Here is a 23,897-nt window from a genome sequence, read left to right as displayed (position 1 = left end):
AATAAAGCTAGTTGGACTAAAAATCATGTTTAATATGACCCTGAGGTCAATTAACCTGCCCAAAAACCACTTTACAGTTGAAACAATTTTTTCTAGTTTCTGCCTTCTGATTTCTGGCTATCTTTTTTTCTTAAAGACTAAAATCACTTTTATTAACGTTGAGGCACAGGATGTGAAAATGACTCAAATAGAGCGTCAACTAAAGAGTCAACTAGAGAGGCATAACCACCCGAAAACAAAGGATCTTTTTTGCTCCTTACAGCTTATTATATTACCAAAAAAAAAAAAAAACTTCTGCTACTCATAGCAGTCATTCTCTTTCAGCATATGCATTCCCAAATTAAAATGAATTTAGACGTTATCCATATTCTTCGTGGTTTTTTTAACATAGCATTCAACCTTAGAACTATATTGCGCACCACAAGAACATATCCCCCGGCCCAGATTTGGCGGGAGAATGCCATGAATAAGGGGAATGGGCGGTATAACAGTTAAAGTGAAAGGGGAAAGAAAATCAGAGGCTACTTTCACAGAAAATACAACTGCATTCCAGCTCGTAAGGCAACAAGGAATTTTATGAAATGTGCATGCCAACAAATTGATTGGTTCAACAAGCCTCAGATTATTTTTGTTACAACATTCCGGCAAAGCAGGAACTAACAGAAATCAGGAATCAGGAATCTTATTACGTAGCAGACAATCTAAAATCAAAAATAAATTCAAAAATAATGATTGGTATCGATTGAGCATTAATACACCATCAAGGACCTTAATTTCTCACGGTAGTTACATGCTTGAGGAGCATAGAAACAACATCCTGAGATATTCTCTCAGCCTCTGTCTTGAGGTGACTGATCTTTGATTCAGTCTCTTGCTCAAGCCGCTTCACATTGGCACCAGAATCTCCACTACTCTGTGTTCATTGAAAATAGTGCAGACAATTTGGTCTCCATAACTAATAACAACAAAATCTAGGAATAGCTTAATATCTTTACTTATTACCATAAGCATAGCCTCACCTCTGCCAATTTCTTTTGGAACTCGTACTCCACCTGACCTCGATATTCAGAAATCTCCTTTTCCGCCTCTTCCTTGGCCTGCTTCAGCCTAGCCAATTTTTCTAACAACAGAAAGTTTAATATCAATAATGAAATAACAAATGGAGTTTATCAAATGTTAATATTTTTCTTTTTGGGGATTTATACAATCACACATGTCTGAGCAGCAAGCCCATTCCCATCATATGACCAGTACACTCATGCTTTCAAGTAAGGATGAAAAGACCAAGGGAACAAAGGAGGGAGGGGTGGGGAGGAGCTAAAACTTTTTGGATTAAATCATTTCATTACAAATGTGAATTTTGATGAAAATAGCCAAATACATACAAGGAGAAAGAGATAGATTTACTCATGCCAATAACGGAAGCATAGAAGGGGGGGAACAAACGAGATTAAGAATACCATTCTTAGCTGCATTCACAATCTGCTGTGCTTCATGCTCTGCAGCCAACAACTGTTGAATTCCACCTTGACCCCTGTTGGATGCCATTCTGTGATGGAAGTAATTGTTACCTATGCTTGAAAGAAAACTGCCAGAAGAATAACCATTAAGTATCACCAAAAAATGAACAGCCATAGGGCAAGTGCTTGGGCAGTTAACATGAATAGATTAATTTTGCCTGAAAAACCTCCTCAATAGTCGCTTACCTCCCTCCCCCCCAAAAAAAAAAAAATCTTGTATATTAGTTAATGACTGTATACAGAGGAAGAGAAGAATCTCTTCTTCCTCTCAGAGAAAGAGGAATAAATCAATTTAAAGCATTATAATGGTCGATATGACGTGGAATGTGCAAACTAGAAGCTAGGTATTTTAACAGAAAGGGGAGCGAAATCAATTTACGCAAAATCCTGTGTTTTGAACCAGTAGGCTCCGCCGATCTCTAAATGACAAGGAGAAAATATTTAATAGTAACATGAATAAAAAAGGATATAGAAGTGAAAATATTTCTTCAGATAAATCTGTTGGAGGATATAAATGACAACCAAAAATTGGACCATGATTTTGACCGTCATAGTAAAAGAATTACATTAAAATTATTCTATCTTATTTTTATCCTTCTATGAGTTAGAATCATAGATGATTTAGAAGCCATTCATGATAACACAAGAACGGACCCACATAACATTCGGAGAAAGAAGGAAAACTTCAAACAGAGATTGAACGATAATCTAAGGCTACGAAACACATATGTAGCACGTATCGAACACTCATATAGGATGCAACGTAGTGAGACGCTTTAAATAATATATGAAAATCTCAAATTTTGTCATGCAGCCTTCTTCGAGTTAGTGTCGTGGCCGGATTCAGACTCCCTAAGTGGGAAGGAAACGGAGAATTATAGCCTCAAACTACTATTCATGGTTCGGTATAAAAGGCAGAAGATCGTTTCACTAGAGCGGTAAGAGATCCACACCAAAAAGTCAATCATAAGACCAAGAAATTGAGATTAGATCATTCTTAAATCCCGTCAAAACCGAATCAGCAGCTCATCATCCTCTGGAGAAGATAAGTAAAATACTAAGATACCAACTGATAACCAGAGACAGATTCAAACAATGCAATATGTGATGAAACGGATAAATCAGATAATAAAATAGAAGACTGTTATCATGAGTTTATGCAAAGATGAAAAACAGATGAGCAGAGAGAAGACAGAAGATAAGTGAAATGCATACGGCGTGTTAGTCCCTCGTCCATAAGATACCATCTAAAATTTATGCGTTTCCGGGCTTGTTTCCCTTATCTTGAAGTTCACCCGAACCAAGCGCTAAATCCAACCCAACCGAAATTTCCATCATCACGAAATAAAAGCTCAAAGTGACACAAAAAATAAAAAAGAGACAACTTTCGGGCCACGAAATTGAATTTCACAGATACCAGACGTGATAGTCCTCTCTACTCAGCGAAAATAGGCCACCCGAGCATGAGCTAGATTCTCATATTACACAGTGGCATGATCAAATGAGGGGGACAATGGATACGAGTTCAGTTTCCGTCCAGTCCAGGATTTTACCGAGAAAACATACAGGAAGCAGAAAGTGGAGAATACAGAAGGCACGACGAAACTAGATCGCTGAAAAGAACCATGGTAACAGACAGAGAGAAGTGAAAAATCGGGGCAGATTTGTACCGGACATGGACAAATCCAATAACCAAAGAACTCGCAGATCTGATATGCAGAAAAGAGGGGCGCAATAGAAAGATCAGAACTTACTTTGGGTGTCGGAGCGCGAAGAGAAGATTGAAGATAGAATAATCAAGGAACAACGGTTTCACGCCGGTCCTATATCTGTGTTCCACCTAGCAAGAGACGGTTTGTTGATTTGAGTTCCGTTTTACCCCGATCAAGACTAGCCACTTATTATTAGTATTTTTATTTTGTTTTATATTATTTTGGATGAGGGGAGAGACGGAGAGTCAATACCTTTTGGACTACATAGATTTTGATAATTATTGATACACACTATACTGTTTATCCGATTTTTTCTTTTCTTTTTTTTGACCAAAAGATTATCCGATATTTCCGCGAGCAGAGATTCGTGGAGAAAATTTTAAAGAAATTAAATTTACTTATTATGTTGAGCAAGAAAAATTATGACAAAAAATTGTAGCTACTTTTTTTTTATTTTTCTGCATCTTTTGAAAATATCTTGAAAATTTTTATATAAGCGTGTGTAAACGAGGGTAAGAAAATTTGAAAGTATATCAAATGCATAATTTCTTTTTAATCATTAATATAATATATAGCAAATTTAACAGATAATAGTATTCATGGTTTGTGGCTCAATTCTTCATAGAGGGCACTCACGTGTAATCCAAACTCACGCAATAAAAACAGATGACTAACCAATTACAATCTCTTTTAAAGGGTCCGATGCCATATTTCACATAAAAAGATATGCATATGTAAACAAAAATTCAAGTTTTAGATTTGGGGTGTGTTTGGATGAAACCAAACCGTGGTTTAGAAAAGTGATTCTGGAGAATAGATTTTGGAAATAATAGATTCTGGAAAGAATAGATTTTATGAAAAAGTGATTTTGAAAAATGAGAGTGTTTGGATAGTTGTTATCAGAAGCACTTTTTATATATACAAATTACTAAAAAAAAGATATAAGTTAATATGATAATTACAGAAAAAAAAGATTTTATGATATATTTTAATTTGAAGGAATAAAATTGTTAATAATATATTTTTTATTAACATAATTAATAATACATAAGATAATATAATTAATAAATAATTAATATTTATATATATTTATAAAATATAAGATTAAATATGTTTATAAAAAAATAACAAGATACATATCCTATAGGCTCTCACACTCTCCCTTTTTTCTCCAAAAACAAAAAAAAATTTGCTTTTTTCCAAAACTATGGTTTTGGTTTTTGGGTGAGTGTTTGGGTGATTTATTCCCGAAACCATAGTTTGGGGTGTCATCCAAACACAGCCTTGGTCATACTTCTGTCCCCTTGTTTTAACCTTTTTGACTCTAGCGTTATTTAAAAAAAAAAAAAAACAGTTTATGAGTACAATATACGTCCTGTTACTATTGGACATTTTTTATGGCGCGTAGCTTATGGTGGTCGCGGGAGATTATATTGGATCCTGGTTCTTCGTTCGGTGTATCGGAGAAAAGATGAAAATTGGGTGATTACTGATTCATTGTAACGTATTAGTTTAATTTTTCGAGTGAAAAGGGAAATTTTATTGAGCAAGATACTTACAAGAGAGTTTACAAAAGGGAACAGGGAAAGGAACTAGCCTAGATGCGATGTCAGGTTAGAGTTCCTAACATGCAGAATATGCTCACTTAAAGCTAAGACACCATTGACCAAGCGATGGGGCTGGGTTGTTTCACTACAGAAGACGTGTCGATTCCTGGTGTTCCAGAGTTTCCAACACATTACACCAAAAGTGATACACCATCTCGGGTGAGAAGCTTTGGTCTTTAGGTTCCGGTACAGCCATTCAGCGAAGGGTTGGCCCAAAAATTCAGATTGAAAAGCGGGAGGAACAATAAGTTTCCAACAATCTGTAGCCATTTTGCAGGAACGTAGGACATGGTTCGTATCTTCCATTTCTTTACCGCAAATCCCACAAAGGTCGTTTGTTGCCATGTGTCTTCGCACACGTTCCTGGTTGGTTAGAAGTTTGCATTTCAGAACAAACCATAGGAAGGTTCGTATGCGTTGGGGCCTCGGCCACTTCCATGCATGTCCCCACTGTGAGCTTTCCTCATTGCATTCTTCTTGCATGAGTAGATTGTATGCTGATTTAACTGAGAAACCCTTTGTGTTATCCAAGTTCCACCCACATCTATCCTCAGTTTCGAAAGATGTGTTGATATAGCAAGCTGAAATCAGATTTAGAATATTCTCCGGTAGCAGGTGGCTGAATTCAGTCCACTTCCATGTCCCTTGTGAGGTGGTATAATGGGCGATAGGTCTTTGCAGTTCTTCTTCGCTAAGTGGCTTGAAAGCTAGGTTGCACAGAGGGTCCAGTTCTCCGATCTAGTTGTCCGTCCAGAACTCTATGCGCTTCCCATTTCCTACGCTCCAAAACAGTCCCATTTCGAGATCATTCCAAATGGGTTTAAGGCATCTCCAAAGGTAGGATGAGTTGGCGTTTTTCCATTTTTTATTTTCTTTGGTGTCATCCCATCTGTATTTAGCCTTGAGAGTTCTGACCCACAAGGCGTCAGTCTTACACCTAATTGCATAGGCCAATTTCATTAAGAAGGCAGAGTTCTGGTGGTCAAGAGCTTTGAGACCGCTGCCCCCTCGTTCCTTTTGTTGACACATGTCATTCCAATTGATAAGGTGTACACTCTTGTGTTGCTCTGTTGTTCCCCATACAAAATTCCTGATGTGGGCTTGGATCCTCGTGCACGTCCCATTCGGTATTCTTGTAGTTTGCATGGCATAGAACGTATTAGTTTAATTTACTTCTCCAAGTAAATTTATTCGTTCTAATTATATTCATTTTTGTACGCCTGCCAAACCGAGAGGGGGGGATGAAGCTACGAGCATATTTGAATAGACACATTCAGCCCCCCCCCCCAAATAACGTATTAAGAATAATTATACTGCTTTACTATAACAGATGTGAAAATATATATATATATATATATATATATATATATAAACTCAGGGCACAACACTACAGTTCATAAGCACTACTCTGTATATTTAGCATTCTTAAACTAAAATAAGGCATTCTTTCTGCAGCAAGGATTGGTAGAATCTCTGTCTGTCACGGGAAGATCTTGTCAAGGAAAAGAGACGAGAGAATCACAAACACCACTAATTAACATAGGAGTATGTGTGTGTAACGTTATTGAAGAATGTAACGAGGCAGTAAATTAAAAAGCGGTGATATAGTAACATGGATCAGACGTCGCCGCTCCTAGACAACTCCAGGTACACAGGATGCTTACGCTTCTGATTAGTAGTCTTCCTCTTCCTGCACATTAAACCTCCCAATCCCACTAAACAAACCGCCCCAATCACAAACCCCATCGTCCCTCTCCTGTTCTCTTCACCATAACCTTCTTCATCTCCGCCTTCGGCATCCAAGTAAGCATCGTCTTCCGCTCTATATTCCCACTCTGTTGGCGGTGGGGTAGCCACTGAACCAATAGAGGCTTCAGATGGCACTCCATAATCTGTGGGACTAGGAGCTTCAGAAGGAGAATAATCATCATCATAAAAATCATCGACTTCAGGAGCCATGACGTCAATACAAGGCGCTGGCGCAGGAGAAGGATATTCGCCATAGTAGGGGTAGTCTTGTTCTGTTGCCGGGGAGTAAGCTGGAGCTGGAGGTGAAGGTGAAGGTGAAGGTGAAGGTGAAGGAGGGTACTGGTCATTGCCTTCTGATTCTGAAACAATGTCGTCTAGGGGATATGGCGATTCAGGGAAGTTGTCGTCTCCGTATGGAGAAGGAGCGTAATATGGAACGTCGTCCTTGTATGGAGGAGGACCATAGTACAGAGAGTTGTCGTTTTCTGCTGTTTCCTCCACAGGAGCCGAAGCTGGTTCAAGTCGAGCCTGGATTGACAAGGCAAGTTGCAGCATCAGCGCAAAGAAAGTCAATATTTTGCAGATTTGAGTCATGGCCAAATCAAGATTTTTGGATTCGTAAGTTGGCTTTTATGAAATGAATAGAGGAAAAGGGAGTATGTATATATGTTGGACGGCTGGAGAAGTGAAATTAAACTTCAATATATATAGATACAGGCGTTTGGATTGTGGAGAGGGCATATGTGCATGTGTAGATGATGTCATTCTTTCGGGATATAAATATTGAATGCTGCGCGAAGAAATTACTGGAAATGGTTTTCACTTTCTGGGATTTAATGGCGTATTCATGTCTGATCCTGATGTACGGCGACCCGCTCCTCTTGTTTTCTCGAATTCAATGTTTGATCAGGTGAGAGCGGAAAAGGGCCTGTCCTGTCCCTGTGTTGGATCCATGGAGTTATTAGAAACGAGGCAATTAATAATTGAAGATATATGCATTTTCTCCCTAATTACCATTTATTATCATATATTTTCAAGGTCTAAGAATATTTAAATTAAAGCTTGCGTTGAATATTCTGATTTTATTTCATATGGTTTTATAATATGCTTATCAATTAAAAAAAAAAAAAGTCTTATATATTCATGGTCGCTGTTACTTCAAAAGTTTTTATTTTTATTTGATGAGGGATACCAGTCCTTCAAGTGTTTAATACAATTCTCTTATCGTCTCTTTTATATCAAGTTAGAAGAAGGTCTTAATTAACTCTTCACTTCTATTATATGCTGCCTCTAATCCTAAATATAAGATCTTGTTTATAGTATAAACAAAGTCTTTTATTTAGAATTAAAAGTAGTACTAAACATAAATTGTGTCTCTTTCCATCACCTTTTTTACCTTTTTCTTCTTCTTTTTTTCTACGCATACTTTCGTATAGGTATTCTCTTTCTATTCGGAGTAATTATACTCAAAACATTGCCGGATGGCAATTAGTCCATCAACTTTTCACTTTCCCTCTGCCATTCTCCTATAAGTGGTCGGATCTCAGACCAAACATAGGTGGCAAGCCTTTCGGCCGAGATCAAGTGTTGGTTTGGTGAGCCTTTTAATAAGAGAATCGGCCTGCTCGATCTAGTTCGGCCGGTCCAGTTCCCTGAACTCTTCTTTCCCGTTTTGGGCCCCGTGCTCTGCTTTCTGATTACTGAGCGAGTGTTTGGCATTCCTTCACAAAAAAATCACTTTTGTGATTTATGAAATAAAACTTTTCTTGCATATTTATTTCAAATAACAAAAAAAAATATTCAAACAAACACCAATTCGAAGCACTGGCCATATATTTACGTCTATCGGTGAATTATCGAAGACAAATCTCTTAATTCAGTGCTCTAAATTTTTTAATGATTATAAATTAATTATCTGAAAAGGTATCAATAAAATTTTAAGTTTTAACACACCGAAATATAACTCAAGTTTATTGAGAGGCATTTCATTTTTACTTCGTGAAGTGAATTTTCAATTGAGAACAGCATCAAGAGAATAAACTAAGATTTTTAATTTCATCGAATTGAAACAAAAGTAATCCAGGTACTTAGATGTTATATCAATTTTGTTGTGGCCTGACAGATATTTTTGCGTCAATTTGTTGTTATTAGTTCAATGAAAATAAAATCCAATATTAGTTATAAACTGTGGCCGTGGTAGGATACGAATTATTGCGAATAGGATTCAATGATTCATAATAACCGGAAAAAAAAGAGAGAAAAAGAAAAAGAATAGGATTCATAATCACGTGGGAGATATGTTGTTTTCATGCAGAAGTTACATGCTGCGGCAGGCGGCCACAAGGTGCCAATATTAAACCAAGATATTTTTTTTTTGCTAAAATATGGACTCTCTTATTAGAGTCAATCCTATTTGACCCATTATCATGCATTAAATGTAGACACCTTTTCTGATAGAGATTCAAATATTGTTTCGTTACGTTATAAAATATTAGCTCCTTCTACTAGATCAAACCTCTGTCGGCATTAAATCAAAATTTTATTTTCTTCTCCTCATAGGATGCCCTGTGAAAATGGGGGGAGCAGATCCAATAGGCACTAAAATTATATTAGTGACAAAGATGGATGCGAATTATTAGAGACTCTCTTGTTCTTAATATAAAACTCAATTAACCAATTTGAATAAATTAAAGATGTTAGTTAATTTAGTTAATATGATTTTTTGTTAAAAACACCCCAAACGTCTTTTTGAATTCCCTCACTTCTCCCTTACTTGATTATTATTGAGGAATATCAACAGGATTAATTTAAAGAAATTAATAAACACATAAAATATATCCTGTATATAAGACCAACATTAATTCTCAAATTAGATCCTGCATTAAAGATCGAAAAAGTATTTTTATAGGATCGGAGGGAGGATTTTAAATCATGAGATATGCCATAATTTTAATCTTGGTCAAAAATTAAAAAAAAAATCAAAATTCGACTTAAATTCTTCATGAGCTGGGGGCAATCAATAAGAAAAAATTTGAAAGAATTACCTTTAAAATTTCAAAATTTTAAATTACTACAAAGATGTGTTGTAATTTGCTTTTCAGATATTATATTAAAATATAGTGAATAAGACCTATTTAAAATTTTAAAATTTAAAAATATTTGGACTCTCCTAATCAACAAGCTAGAGAGGAAATATTTATTATTTGCTATAGATTTGTTATGTCTGCTTAGAAAAAAAATACTGAAAAGAATAGGTGAATAAATATGAAATTAGAAAGAAAGAGGCCGGGAAAGGAGTGGATGGCATGTGATGTGAGGGCATAACGTGAATAAACACGCGGGGGGAGAGGGGGAGAGGGAGGGCTCACAAATGATGATTGCGTTTGATTGGAAAAGGGGACGTGGCCTCTAAAATCCAGCCCCTACTTGTCCTATTCCCAGCTCCTTTTTGCGTCCGCCCCTTCATCCCTCCCTCTTTAATTCCTCGCCTTCCCCTTCCCTTCTCTTGTGATCACCTATCACGTTCCCTCATTTCTTTAACTCATAGCTACCCCTACACATGCCATGCGTAAAATTCAAATAATTGAACTGCGTGCCAGTATAATTTGCTCTCAACATATTTGTTCATAATCAAGAATTTGTTTATAAACCCATTAACTCTATTTAAAAATTTAAATGAATCTCATAAATAACTACAGGTCATTCTCCAAAAATATACATGTCTTACACATGACAATAAAGGTAGTATATAGATGAGTTTCTCTAATTGGGTCTTGCAATATGCACACAGATGGCTACAATATTAATAGACTCCTCTTACTCTAATTTCAAACAAAACCCAAATTCTGCTGGTCCCCATATCCAGAAATACACATCCAATATCGATATGCATTAAAATCAAGCTCCGGGAGGACCACCTGCTCATGAAGCGCCCCAGAAAATTCAAAATACTGAATAAAAATCATGCAGGGAGGGACCATATGCCGTAGTGGCTATACTGAGCATCCCACTCATAAATCCATAAATGGCACAGAGAATAAATTGACACAACAGAACGCCCTTCCTCACAGACTGAAAAACCTCCCTCATCGCCATCATCACCAATACACGTGAATTCAACACCACTCCAAGTAATTTTCTTTCTCCCCCACGCAATTTATAACTTCACAAAATAAGGATACAGACAGTAACACGAAATAAATAAAAAAAAACAAGGACATCAAGCGCACATTTAATTGAAATGAAGGTAATCCCTAAAGTACATAAATAACAAACTTGGTTGCTGACGCTAATTAATAATATATGATATAATTTCATGATATGAGGATGTACAAATTGCCATCCGCCATGCATTTGCAAATCAGTTCGGCCTCAGTCCATCCTCCTCGATCGGCAATCCCCAGCGACAAAGCTGAGTGAGAATTACAAGTTGGAGTGGCTCCTGAAAGACCCCAGAGCTTTGGCCGCCTGAGCTCTCAACACAAATTGGTGGTAAAATGCCGCAATGGCCGCACCGATGAAGGGTCCAACCCAGAAGATCCACTGAAACCGAAACCAACCATATGCAGTAAGTTTCCTTTGCGCAGTTTCATTTGTACAGGCTAGTTATAGGAAATCGAAACGAGAAATATCAGGCAAATTAAAGCCGAAGATGTGTAATATTAAGATAACGTACATGGTCATCCCATGCCTTCTCATTGTTGTACATGACTGCGGCACCGAAGCTCCTGGCCGGGTTGATGCCGGTGCCGGTGATGGGGATGGTGGCCAGGTGAACCATGAACACCGCAAATCCAATTGGAAGAGGAGCCAGCACCTGTCAAAATTTAAGCTGTGCCTCAATATTTTGAACAACATACTGGAACACTTGTAGCATAGCAAATAACTCACTGCAGCTTCAAGTTTTAGAGCGTAAATCAGCAGGAAAAAGTAAGGGGGGGGGGGAGAGGACAAAGAGAGGTACGCACGGGAACGTAAGAGTCTCTGGCATTTCTCTTGGGATCAGTGGCAGAGAAGACGGTGTAGACAAGGACGAAGGTGCCTATAATCTCAGCACCCAAGCCAGTGCCTTTGCTGTAGCCAGAAGACAACATGTTGGCTCCACCTTGATAACGGTTGTAGTAGGCCTTCTGGAAAGCCTTGACCAAGCCACACCCACATATGGCTCCCAGGCACTGAGCCAATACGTACATAATCGCTCTAATCAGCGACACCTTCCTGGCCAGAAACAGCCCGAATGTCACCGCCGGGTTTATGTGTCCTCCTGATAACACCAAAAATTAACTGAATCAATCATCCCCTGCACTCGGCAGTGCGTTAAGAGAAGGAGAAAAAGTGAGTGAAAGTTACCAGAAATGCCGGCAGTGCAGTAAACGAGGACGAAAATCATGCCGCCAAAAGCCCAGGCAACGCCAAGAAGGCCGACGCCATCGCAGGCGGTACCGTTGTGAGTCTGGCTTTTGTAACCAATTACAGTCAAGACAGTGATGTAGAGGAACAGGAGGGTGGCCACGAACTCGGCAATGACAGCCCTGTGGAAAGACCACTTGCGGAGCTCGGCGGTGTCGAAGAGGGGAGCGGGAGGGGGGTCATGGTAGTCCTTGTGAGGAGCGGCTCCCTCGAGGTCCGTGGCCATGCCGGAAACAAAGAATGAGAGAGAAGAGCAGAAAGCCTGTGAGTTAGGAAGGGGGGTGGGAGAGAGAGAGGATGAGGATAAGACTCTGTATTTATGTAAAGAGGGGGTTGTATTGTATCAGATTCAGGTGGGGCCTGCCCTTAAAGCCTTAACCTTGGCTTATAACCCTATTCCCAGCTCAGTAAAATCTGGAGGCAGAGTAAGGATAGAGACAGGAGAAAGGATAGGTTAGAAAAGTGGGGTGAAGTGAGGAGTGTGGGGTTTCAGATGCAGAGTGGATATTCCGTTGGGAGACGGAAGTGGGATTAGATAGAGTGAGGGGGCAGCGATTGGTGTGGCTGCGTTGCAAGCAGTGAAGGGGCAACGTGGGAAGGCACATGCAACAAGGAGCATGAGTTGGCGGACACGAAGCCCGCCAGCGCCTGAAAGCTACTTCGACTCCAATATTTTGTATTTATTATATTATCAATAATAAGATTTAAAGATTTTAATTATTCTTTCTAAATATTGCTTTCGAAGATAGGAGAGATATGCTGTGAAACAAAGGAGAGAGGAGGAAAATCCAAGAAGCCCCGCCAGCTGACATCCAGCTCATTTTTTCCGTATAAGCGCCCCTTGCGAACGCAAATCCGCGGCCTCGGATCGGGATCGGAAACGGATCCCCCGGCCGCCTTCCGGGTGAAGCAAATATTCAGCACAAAATTTGGCTTACACTTGACACTACTTGCTTTGAAAACAAAACAGCCATTTATAATCTCGGTAAAATTTAAAAAGAATTCATGTAGCCATATACCCTTTTTTTTCCCTTTCCTTTTTTAATTATTAGATTAATATTTTAACAGTTTAGATTTAAATATTTTCAAAACTATTAGATGATGGAAAGGAAATGAGAGGTTACAAACTGCTGATTTTTTGTACACAAGAAGGGCACATTCGCAATAGCTCCTTCTTCATCACCACAAAATATAGATGGGGAGGGAATCCAAGCGGTAAAATCGGCACCAATAACAGCTCCTACTCATGGAGAAACTTGGGAGCTGTTTGGGAGGAAGCAAAGCTAGGTATCAAATGGAATGTAGGGGATGTTGAACATGTACGCTTCTGGACCGATCATCGGATTGGTGATCTAGGCCCGCTTCATCACCTAGCTTATGCACCACTTTCAGATGAGGAACTCCAGCTTCCACTACGATACTTTGTGACAGATGATGGCAACTGGAAAATTGATGCAATCCGCGAGCAACTACCTGAACGTTCGATAGATCAGATAGCAGTAAGCCCCCCGCCTCAAATATCTGAAGAAGATCACCCAACAAAAGGAACTCGGAGACTCACCGCAAAGGGTGACTTTACAGTCAGCTCAGCTTATAAAATGCTCCGATCCCATGAAGGGGACAATGAAGATGCGAAATGGAAGCTGGTTTGGCAATGGCCTGGAGCTCAGAGAGTAAGAACATTCTTATGGCTGACAATGAACAACAAACTCCTCACGAACAGTGAAAGACGAAGACGCCACATGACTGAACTGTCTGAACATGATACGTGTGACATTTGTGGAGAGGTAAGAGAGGACATGGATCACGTGTTACGCAGGTTCAACCTCGCCATGAACTGCTGGAAGCTACTCATCCCGGATCGACACCTTCATGCCTTTAATTCGAGTAACTTTACGGAATGGCTGGTGACGAATCTGAGCACTCACAAAAGCAATCCCACTTGGTGTACAATCTCTGGTCTCTTATGTTGGCGCCTCTGGGACGCACGAAATCGCAAAATCTTCAGACAAGAGGCAACGGACCCCTACCAGCTTGTTAACGAAGTCATCGCACACTGTGATCACACTATGAAGGCTCACAGATCCTGTACTAGTCAGACTCGCAATTAAGTCCCTTCTGGTTGTACTGTCTCTTTTCCTTTTTGGGCGACTCTCTTGTAAATATTCGGTTGAATAAAATATCTTTTCACTCAAAAAAAAAAAAAAAGGGGCACATTCCCAGTATTAGCAGATCGCAAATAATAATACAATTTATTTGCCAAAATTTGCTGGGCTCATTGGCTGATATCCGCCCACGTGTATTGATCTTGCGACGGGGTGGCTGTGAAGTTTTTTTCCCCTTTTATTCGTCCCCTTTCTTGTATGCGCCAATGCACCTGTCCAGAGGATTTTTTTAACCAAGAAAAAAAGGGGTGTGGTGTGTGTGTGTGTGTGTTTCTGGGTTCTACGTATATACCCATGTATTTAAAAATCAACATGAAATAAACGTGCGCAAACCTTCTCCTCTGAATTTTTAGGTGGCTGACATTATTAATAATTTATAAATATTATAAATGAGATTGAAGCGTAACTCACTGTGTGCACGTACATGTGTGTGATGATTACTTCTTTGAAAATTTGACTAAAAATTTTGAGAACAGCGCCTGAAATTATATAAATTTCCGAGGCAGCATGTCTAATTTCCATATTGAGGAGGTATTTAAGTTATAATGTGTCGGAAGTAGCAAGTTAGAGCTTTTTTTTTGGTCTTTTATTAAAAAATAATGCTGTTAGAAAAATCGTTTAATGGGCACTCCGATCCAGTGGCTATTATTCGGTACAGGACAGTGTCGTTATACTCACATCTATAATTTCTCTGAGAATCATAGTGGCATGGTTTAGTAGCATTAAGAAACACATTGAGAAGTTGTGATAAGAACGTGGGGGCACCTTAATGGAGGTTAGTTATTATTGTAGCAGGGAGGGGGGGGGGGGGGTAATATGCATGGCTGGTGGTGTTGGGAGTGGAAGGGTTGGTACAACACAAACACAATGAACATGATAGCCAGCCATTATTGCGTTCCATTATGGCCCGACACTATGGGAGCCCTCCCACTTCCTCCCCTGCATAGCCTTTTCCCTCCCATTCTTTCCTCCCACCTTTTGCTTATCCACAACAATCCCTACACAAATCTCAAACATTTTATGTCTCGACTTACATGAAGTTATAAGCTCTTAAAATAAGCAATGCAAACAAGCCTTAAGCATGCGAAAGCAATGTATATGATCCCCTCCCGTGTGTTGGAAATGCGTGAATAGATTCCATCAGATTCATCTAATGGCCCAGAGGGGAGGAGTGGCGGAATTTTCTGCCAGCGGTTCGAGTTGGGACGCAGGGGAAGGGGATCTTAATCTCTGCCTAAGTAAAGAGAGGCAGATATCAAAGACACATGCTTCCTCAAAATAACCGGAGAAGAAGAGCCTCTCATCGTGGAGTTGGATCGTCGTTTTTTAGGTGTTGTTTGTTACACCAACTAATAAAGTAATTATCTGATACGCACAGCTCCTGTTTCCAAGAGCCAATATTCGGAAGAGATCAAAAAGAGAAATGAAACCTTTTTTCTTTTTCGGGTCAACATGAAAAAAGAATCCTGAAATAATAATCACATTACCGGATGTAATGGGCTTTTGAAGCCCAGATAAGTGGGTTAAGTCAGGCCCATATTTTGAAACTTACCGGCCTGGCCTGCTCGTGAATGACTATCTTGTGATCAAGTTCATCAACCCAGGTGCCAGCAAAAAAAAAAAAAAAACAAAAGAGAAAATCAACCCGAGGGAAAAGACATAATGATAAAGGAAAATACGGAAAAAAAGATGAGGCAATCACTCCATGCTGGTTTGTGTTATGTACTCCCCTTGTTCAAGTTATCAGTATCAAGTAACTAAATCGCGTAACTAAAAATGTCTGCCGAAATTGATTAAAAACAATAAATATGTAAAAAAAAGTAACTTATTTTCTTAAAATAATTTTATTTATGGAGAGGGCAAGTGAAAAAGAGAATGAATGAAAAAAAGAAATAAGAGAGACATATAATTAACTAACAATAAAAATGAAAAAAAATTTGATGCGTATATTTTAAAGAAGATGGTGGAGGCGTGTGGGCTATGCAGTGTATGATGTTTTTTTTTTTTCATGGGACAAATGAAAGAGGCGAGGTGAAATGCACAGTGGAGTTAAAGAAAAGACTCGTTTAAAAAATGCGGAGAAGTAGCACGCTTCTCTCTTAAATGGCCACCAAACATCAAAACGGCCTTTGGCAGAGTTAATTAAAATAAAAAAATAAAAAAGAACAGGGGGGGAAGTTACTTAGGCGGGGGGTGAACGGGGTAGGATAGAGGATGAGAAGCGTGAGATGTCGTGTGAGAAGCTCATCCTTATCTGAGACTGAATATCTATCTCTCCCACGGAACAGAGATAACCCCTCCTTGTCTTTTTCCCTTTAAAATACGCACGTTTCGCGGTGAGAGGCAAATCCTTCATCCCACAACAAAGCAACGTAACCCAGTTGCCAACAGACATGCCCATTTATTATTATCATACGTACCCTTCATGCATACTATCTCATAATTTTGTATGCTTTTATCTTAAACCCCCGTGTCCCGCTGCATCAATAACAAATGTCTTAGGCGTATTTGTATTGACTTTTTAAAAATAACTTCACGGATTTCCAGATAAACATGTAAAAAAAAATTTTATATGAATATGTATGAAATTATTTTTTAAATGCTTTTGAGGGGTTGTTAAATACCCCTTATAGCTGCCTACTTCATTCATTATTTTACCTTCAACCAGCATGACCACATGAAGCACAAGGACGGCTATTACATCCACAGTGTCCTGTGTGTAGAAACTAGAAAGAGCTCCGTTAGTTAGGTGGCATTGTTGGCTTGTCTAGGCTTCTGTCTTTCTTCCCCTTTTCCCGCATTATTGATTTATTTCACCTTATCTCCTTCCCTAATTCCTTCTCCCAAGTTCCAAGTTCCAAGTTCCAACCCCCTCCCCTTTTTTCTCTCTCTTTGCTCCACTGTCCTGCTCAAGCCCTTCACCTCGATTCAGTAAATCTTCTGTAATCAAAACATATCGCCGTGAAGATTATCCTCAATTATTGATGCATTTAACCCCACACGTAATTTGCTACTTGCTCATTTCTCTGGGGATCCACGCTGAGTCAGTGATCGGCATATTCCCTTTCATTTCTTTTCAACAGCCCTGCGTTCCTTTATACACATGCATGTATATCACTGGAGGACTACAGATTCACATGTAAAATTTTAAACATGCGTGTTTTAAAGTAACCTCGTAATTACTATGTTTAATTTATTGGTCACATCGATCCAGGTGTTGTTGCGCATATACTTTTCAAATAAGAATCCAAAACTAAGGATACAAATTTGAGGGCCGCGTTTTATTAATTCAGTTCAGCCCTATTTGGCATCTTCGCTCTCCATCTTTTAAATGGCTTGCTCCTTTCTTGGGTGTCGAATAAAGAAACACATGAAATTATGTGTTAGCATACTAATTATAATTTAACTGGCCAGCAAAAGTTCATTCGATTGATGAAGACTTGACTTACAAAGGTATGGGTTCAAATTCTATTATTGATGTGAAAACATTATTGATATATAGGCAAATTTTAAATACTTCTATAAACATTCTGAGTCAAAAGACATTCGGTGATTGAACTTGAGACTCGGTTCATCTAAACATAAAAAAAACAAAGAAAAGCATGATTTAACAATATTTTTTTTATTTGGACATTTGATAATTAATTACTTACCATATTTGTGTGCTATACTCTCCACGTTCTTAACAGCTGAGGTGCTATTGTATTGTACTGCATTTTTGCCGCAAACCGTTTGGAATAAAAGCAGAAAAAAGGTTGAAAATTTTAACTGTGAATGAATGGAAGTCATCCTTTATACAGATGAAACAGAAGGCTTGAATAATAAACAAATAAAGGAGGTGATGATATTTCCTCTGGGGAAGGAATAAATAAAGGTGATGGAAATTCCAGAGCAATGGACATAATTAATTATGGGTCCCTTCGGGGACATCTGATAAGTAATTGACCATGGAAAAATTAGATGGAGGGCTGTGGAATTGGAACATTTTGTTGGGAAGGGGCATAATCAGCGTGAGGTGTGCGGATAGATCCAAGTATATAACTATATATCTTCTTTTGTTTCCCCCCGCCCCCCGGGTAATAACAAGCATCCATGACATGAATCGCTTTTAGAATAACAAATATGGCTAAAATAAAAATCAATAGGAGAGTAATTAATGCGTAATTATTAATATTGTTTCTGTATTTAAACTGATGTTTAAATGTAACTTGTTATTTTTTTAAATCTTTCACAACTTGATTTGATATGAAGAAATTTAAAAAAAAATCAATTTAAGACAAATTTAACAATTTAATTGCTATTTTTTAATTCTAACTAATTAATTAAAATGATCCGTATTATATTGTGAACCGAAAACCGTATCGTTTCTTCAAGGGTGATGGCCGATGGGCCACGGTGGAGCCCACGCCTTCCGTCTACCTTTTTCCACAAACTTCACAATTGGCGCGATCCTGGCATCTCACATGGATCTTCTCATCTTCCCATCCTCGACCTTTCTCACACTTCATTGGTCCACGTCTCCACTCCTTTCCGTCTCCGGATAGCTTCGTCTTTATTCCTCCCTGGCTTCTCTTCGCTTGCGTGCGTGTCCGTATCTGAATTGGGCTCATGTCAACAAGCGTGAACCCGCTCGCACCCTAGCATTCCCTCTTCATTGACGCGTACAAATGGAGACCTTTATCCATTCGCACCAAAGCCCCTTATTATTATAAATAAAAGGCGCCATCAAATGAAAACTTGGCCAAACCACTTACTAGGAAACAGAGTGCTGGAGAAGGATAGAGGCAGAGATAGATACATACATAGAGAGAGATATACACAGACGCAGATAAACGCATCTCGAAAGTCCTGGTTTTTCATCAATGGCTTCAAGGAAGAGCTTCCTCTCCCGGTCAACTTACATATTTCCAGAAACCTCAGAGATCCGCTTCGACCCCAAATCCTCAGAGGGTGTGTTGGAATTTGATGAAGCTGACATCTGGAATGTCCCCGGCGACACGTCAGAGAGCAAGAAGGTTTTGTCGATTTCGCGATCGGGTCTGAAGATACCTTCCAGGAAGGTGGAAGGTGGCGGCAGAGTGGACCCAGGGGGATCGGCCTCGTTACCCCTGAACATACCGGACTGGTCTAAGATTCTGAAGGAGGAGTATAAACAGCACCGTGAGAAGGAGAGAGACGATGACGTTGACGATGAAGACGAGGGCGAGGAGGACGGAGAAATGAAGATACCTCCGCATGAGTATCTGGCTAGGACCAGAGGGGCTTCTCTGTCCGTGCACGAAGGGATCGGGAGGACCCTCAAAGGGCGAGACCTGCGCAGGGTCAGAAATGCCATTTGGAAGAAAGTGGGGTTTGAAGATTAGTGTTCGATCTCACATCACAGTCATTAGAGTATAGAGATGGTGATCGCCTGATCGGAAAGCGATAACCTTTTTTTTGGGCAATTTTGATTTAGGAAACGATATGATCATCTAATGGCTGTCGTCTTGGTCTAGCTTACTCTTTCGGAAAACCACCATCATGCTCTGTGTTTTCACAGACATTTTGTCCTTCTTTTGTCTTCCTGTATGTAAGACTATTGGCTAGGTTGTGCGACTTTTTAAGTAGGAAGTTAAGGAGCGCTTATGACTATTATTGACAATGAGACTCCTTGATTTTGTGTGTACAGGATTTTAAAACCAGGACCACTCCTCTCCTCGTGCTTGTATGAATGCTCTTTGAAGTCCCATCACGAGACTCTATGTTCAGCTCTGTCTTTGCAATTTTCATTTTTTGGGGCAAAGAAATTAAAAAGCAAAAAAAAAAAATGATGGGAAGAGGAAGCACGTCACTGACGGCGGAATGAGAAAGAAAAGGGAGGGGGAGACGCAATGAGTAAGATGGGTTATGGATTGACGTTGGTGAGAAAGGCACAGCTTAGCTACAACATACGCCTTGGAGTAAAATTCAGGTCACGCCCTTTTCCGGATTAACAATGCTAAACCTCTATGGTTCCATCCAAGGAAAATCAAAATCCATAATATCGTCATATAATAAAAAATAGTTTTTAATTATTAATTATTTTTTATAGTCTTATGGAATAGGGAAGACAATACTTTTTTTTTTCTTTTTAAAAAAATAGTCTTTATATACGCCCGCATATGTGTGTGTATTTCCGCCTGGCCGAACAAGGCAGAGCTTCAGCTTGTTTGAAAACGGATTCTTCAGCTTGTTTAGAACTATAGTTTTAAAAGTACTTTTACAGTATATATAAATAAATATATGGAGGAGTTTGTCTCATTTTACGGAAAAGTATTTCTGAAAAATATGTATTGGGCTTCCCAAACACCCTCTAAATTATGAGTTTCCAAAGTGATTTTACGATATACAAAATAAATACGTAAAAGAGTTTAACTTAATTTATAAAAAAGTGTTTTTAAAAATACTTTTCTCATATAACAAACACTTCCAGATCTTGCAAAAAAAAGGGATAGAGTTGACGGAGGATTGAATTAAAAGTCATGATTTTACAATTCCAACTTCTGAATAATAAAAAGTCATGATTTTGCAATTCCAACTTCTGAATAATTCACCCATATTTAAATACACACCCAACAATGCGTGGTGTCTCTATCCCCAAGAAAACCCACAAGGAAGAAATCAAATTTTCTGGATAAGATTTTCGTCACTCCTAAAATTTTGTCAAGATTTATTATTTCTGACGACATTGGTAATGCCAACTCTCTTCAAGCTCATACCTACTTCCGGCGCCCCAAAAAAAAAAAAAAAAACTTTTTCCTGCTGACCATCGTTAATGCCGTGTTAATTTTGAACGAGTCATCGGACCTTCTTTCCTTTTTTTTTCCCCAAATAAAAAACATGATAAAATTGACCAACAACTTAAATGTGAGTAACTCAGCTTTATGTTCAGTGATGAAAGCGGTTCCAAATATAAAGTCATTGGAGGAAATACAGATAATAACTCAGGGGGTAACTATAAAAAGGAAAAAGACATCCATTGCAAGATGCAAAGCCAGTCTATAAGAAATTAGGCAATGGCGGACCGAGAATGTGTGATTAGTTAGATCAAGCGTTTGTTACTTGTTTTTCAGCCGGGTGTTTTAAAACAATGCCGGAGATCAGAAGAAAAAGAATGAAATCTAGCTGACTGTATGAGCATAATAATATGAGAATTTATGTTAAAAAAACGATTTAGTCAAAGTTATAATTGGGTAATTAGGATAGTTTAGTTGGAATTATTAACTGCTAGTCTGGCCATTGCTCCTGTTTGACATTGTTTCACATGAGTCTATTCACGATCAGGATTTCCTTCAGACAGTAGAGGGAGCGAAAGCTTTCCCCACTCACCCTCTCCTCGAATTTCCCTTCTCTGTTTCTTTTTTTGTTTGGTGGGTCAGGGGGGTGCATGCTGGCGTGGGCAATCAAGTGACATAAATTGGACAAGAAAAGTGTTCAACAACAAGCATCAGTCTTCCATGAAAAACGCAGAAAAATGGAAGTATTTTGGAAGGTTGTGCGCATGGTATGCAAACCTAGGCTTCAGCCCAGAACCGGCCAAGTAACCGGTTCAGTTTGACCATACAGTTTGGAGTCAAAGTAACCTGATATAAACCGGACCAAACCAGCTAACACGGTTGCTCTTTTTAAAAAAATAAAAAAAATTATTTTGAGTCAAAAAAATTTTCTTTTCTCTTAAACTATTGATACTCATTAGTTTAGGAATTAATAGATTGTAAGCAGGAATATTTTGTTATCATATATCTATTTTGATAGTCTGCCAGGGTTATTGGATTAATGTATAGTGATTTTTTTTTTAATATAATACTCCACTATGATGTCAATTTATTAAATAAATTGTAAGTATATAATTATTTTGTTTGTAATTCAAGGTAATGAATTAATATTTAGTCCTTGATAAAAATTTAATTTTTTTAATTTTTCATCAGTTTAATTCTGGTTTGACTCACTAACTCTTGATCTATTATCTTGAACCATTCAGTAACCAGTCTGATTTTTTGGTACGCTAGTTGTGCGTCCGCATCGGTGACGAAGAAACCAGGAATAATTAATTGATTCTCATGGGAATTAATGTGACACCATCAAACAAGGGGCGCAAGTGCTTGATTTGTCTCCCTGGTTTTTCCCCTTTACTTCACCAACTCCGGCTGCAACATTAATCATTATGTAAACTTCATAAAAAAATATCTAATTTTTCTTAAGTTTAACCATCTCTACAGGTTATTTGGAGTCATTTCCAGCAACAAAATTCCCCTGCAACTAAGGACACATGTATTGTGGACAGTGGGTCCTTTGATTGACTTGGCGGGGCAGATGGGTCCGGCAAGAAAGAACCCAAGCTTGTTGCTGACGATAAATTAGATTGGACTTGCTCTAATGGATCGCAACTAACAGTCCAACGCCACGTTCTTTCCGGTTCATGTTACAACTTAAAGCCTGCAAGGATTACCCGAAAACGCACATTTATTTTTATATTTTATTTTTAGATAAATATAATCTTTAATCCTCAAATTTACTCTTATTTTGATTTTAGTCCTTTAAGTTTCAAATTATAAGTTTTGCTCTTTCAAAAAGCAAAATGATCCAAATTTTTATTAAATTATAGGAACCAATATTTGACTAAATAAAAAAAAAACTTAAGATATCAAAACCTATAGATTAAAATTCAGGGCACTAATACCAACGTGAAGATAAATATGAAGGATTAAAGTTTATGTTGACTCTTTACCCTTTAATAAAAATACACGCCAAAGTTATGCGCAGTTTCAAAATTTTCGGGGCACTGTATACTTTTCCTGGTTCGAATATCATGTAATTGATTTCCCACAAAATGGCAACAAAAAATTTGATTTTCCTGCATATTCTAGGCATGCACCATAATTTCTAAAGATTACGAGCATAAAATATGACAAACATGAAAAAGCGCCCCAAGCCAATTTCTTTCCCATAAAAATTCAAGTAAATTTTGTCCCGCTCACCAAAAAAAAAAAAAAGAAGCTCTTCGATTATTTTCGCTATTAGAGCCTTGACTCTTGCGTGGTGTTGAATTCAAAGGAAAAACGACTTGTGTTTGTTGGAAAGTTACCATTTACCAATAGCATCCTCCGGCGTTCGCCCCACCAAAAAAAAAAACAGGGAGAGAGAGAGAGAGAGGGAAAAGAAAAGAAAAAGCATTCCCCCGAAGTTAATCTGAGCTGCGGCCGGGATAGTGTGAGGGGAAAGGGAACGATGGGGGGAAGGAGGAGGTCTTTGATTGCGGGATTGGCTTTTCTAATGCTTATGGGAACTGCCGTCTATTTCAGACTCTGGGCTATTGATTATAGTGTCTCTTCTGAAGACACCGAGCTACTAAGGTTCGTCTTCTTCATCAATTTACTCTCAACATTATTCTTCCACAATCGCTGGACTGCTACAGTTTACATTCATTCAGATCGCCAATTTAATTTAGCTCTCGTCTCAGTTCGGTCCGTTGAAAACTATCAATGTTGACGGTGGAATTAGACTTACTTGGAACTAATGCTTTTCTTCCGCGGTAGAAAAAAAGAAACAAAGCTCTCTTGTTTATTCGTTCGGCAAGAGGGCTAAAGTGTCCCCCTATCTTTTTGATGGCCATACCTGCGTAGCATTGCTGACTTCTTCTGATGGTGCATAGTTAAAACCCATCAGCAGAAGTAATTCATATGCTTTTTAAGTTTTGCCGGATTTAATTCAAACCAA

General features: G+C 38.6%; 4 protein-coding genes across 6 annotated transcripts; 1 reads left to right on the top strand and 3 right to left on the bottom strand.

Annotated features, from left to right (window-relative positions):
* Nucleotides 1-525: 525 nt before the first annotated feature.
* LOC114748827 (V-type proton ATPase subunit G-like) lies at nt 526-3,353 on the bottom strand. Of its 3 annotated transcripts, none has more exons than XM_028937281.1 (4): nt 3,275-3,353; nt 1,461-1,588; nt 1,020-1,120; nt 526-913 (listed from the first exon to the last, which is right to left on the bottom strand). In XM_028937281.1, the coding sequence occupies exons 2-4, from the start codon at nt 1,546-1,548 to the stop codon at nt 770-772; spliced, it is 333 nt and encodes a 110-aa protein (XP_028793114.1). In that variant the 5' UTR covers nt 1,549-1,588; nt 3,275-3,353; the 3' UTR covers nt 526-769. The 3 variants fall into 3 exon arrangements, with proteins under 3 accessions (XP_028793114.1, XP_028793115.1, XP_028793112.1); XM_028937282.1 differs by having other exon boundaries at nt 1,461-1,549; nt 3,275-3,337; XM_028937279.1 differs by lacking the exon at nt 3,275-3,353 and having other exon boundaries at nt 1,461-1,699.
* A 2,808-nt stretch (nt 3,354-6,161) lies between these two features.
* On the bottom strand, nt 6,162-7,256 carry LOC114748832 (extensin-2-like). Its single transcript, XM_028937287.1, has 2 exons — nt 7,069-7,256; nt 6,162-7,032 (listed from the first exon to the last, which is right to left on the bottom strand). The coding sequence occupies exons 1-2, from the start codon at nt 7,180-7,182 to the stop codon at nt 6,457-6,459; spliced, it is 690 nt and encodes a 229-aa protein (XP_028793120.1). The 5' UTR covers nt 7,183-7,256; the 3' UTR covers nt 6,162-6,456.
* Nucleotides 7,257-10,794: 3,538 nt separating this feature from the next.
* On the bottom strand, nt 10,795-12,272 carry LOC114748831 (aquaporin PIP2-2). Its single transcript, XM_028937286.1, has 4 exons — nt 11,938-12,272; nt 11,556-11,851; nt 11,264-11,404; nt 10,795-11,130 (listed from the first exon to the last, which is right to left on the bottom strand). Exons 1-4 carry the CDS (start codon nt 12,221-12,223, stop codon nt 11,011-11,013), a joined length of 843 nt encoding a protein of 280 aa, XP_028793119.1. The 5' UTR covers nt 12,224-12,272; the 3' UTR covers nt 10,795-11,010.
* A 6,180-nt stretch (nt 12,273-18,452) lies between these two features.
* Nucleotides 18,453-19,659, top strand: LOC114748830 (uncharacterized). The gene has a single exon (XM_028937285.1). It carries the CDS (start codon nt 19,025-19,027, stop codon nt 19,523-19,525), a length of 501 nt encoding a protein of 166 aa, XP_028793118.1. The 5' UTR covers nt 18,453-19,024; the 3' UTR covers nt 19,526-19,659.
* Nucleotides 19,660-23,897: the final 4,238 nt, after the last annotated feature.

The sequence above is a fragment of the Neltuma alba genome, unplaced genomic scaffold (genome assembly GCF_004799145.2).
Source record: "Neltuma alba isolate B1F8T4 unplaced genomic scaffold, ASM479914v2 tig00005828_pilon, whole genome shotgun sequence".
NCBI lineage: Eukaryota > Viridiplantae > Streptophyta > Magnoliopsida > Fabales > Fabaceae > Neltuma > Neltuma alba.
The sequence above is the reverse complement of the archived record's forward strand: the minus strand, read 5'-3'. Positions and strand labels throughout refer to the sequence as shown.

Excerpts from the sequence above, each read along its gene's own strand:
- LOC114748827 (XM_028937279.1), bottom strand. The coding sequence starts at position 1,635 with ATGGCTGTTCATTTTTTGGTGATACTTAATGGTTATTCTTCTGGCAGT. Across the intron at positions 1,121-1,460 it reads TGTGAATGCAGCTAAGAATG|AAAAATTGGCTAGGCTGAAG; the intron begins GTATTCTTAATC and ends TTCTGTTGTTAG. Across the intron at positions 914-1,019 it reads TCCAAAAGAAATTGGCAGAG|AGTAGTGGAGATTCTGGTGC; the intron begins GTGAGGCTATGC and ends CAATGAACACAG.
- LOC114748832 (XM_028937287.1), bottom strand. The coding sequence starts at position 7,182 with ATGACTCAAATCTGCAAAATATTGACTTTCTTTGCGCTGATGCTGCAA. Across the intron at positions 7,033-7,068 it reads TGGAGGAAACAGCAGAAAAC|GACGACGTTCCATATTACGC; the intron begins GACAACTCTCTG and ends CCTCCATACAAG.
- LOC114748831 (XM_028937286.1), bottom strand. The coding sequence starts at position 12,223 with ATGGCCACGGACCTCGAGGGAGCCGCTCCTCACAAGGACTACCATGAC. Across the intron at positions 11,852-11,937 it reads CTGCACTGCCGGCATTTCTG|GAGGACACATAAACCCGGCG; the intron begins GTAACTTTCACT and ends TGGTGTTATCAG. Across the intron at positions 11,405-11,555 it reads CCAGAGACTCTTACGTTCCC|GTGCTGGCTCCTCTTCCAAT; the intron begins GTGCGTACCTCT and ends AAATTTTGACAG.
- LOC114748830 (XM_028937285.1), top strand. The coding sequence starts at position 19,025 with ATGGCTTCAAGGAAGAGCTTCCTCTCCCGGTCAACTTACATATTTCCA.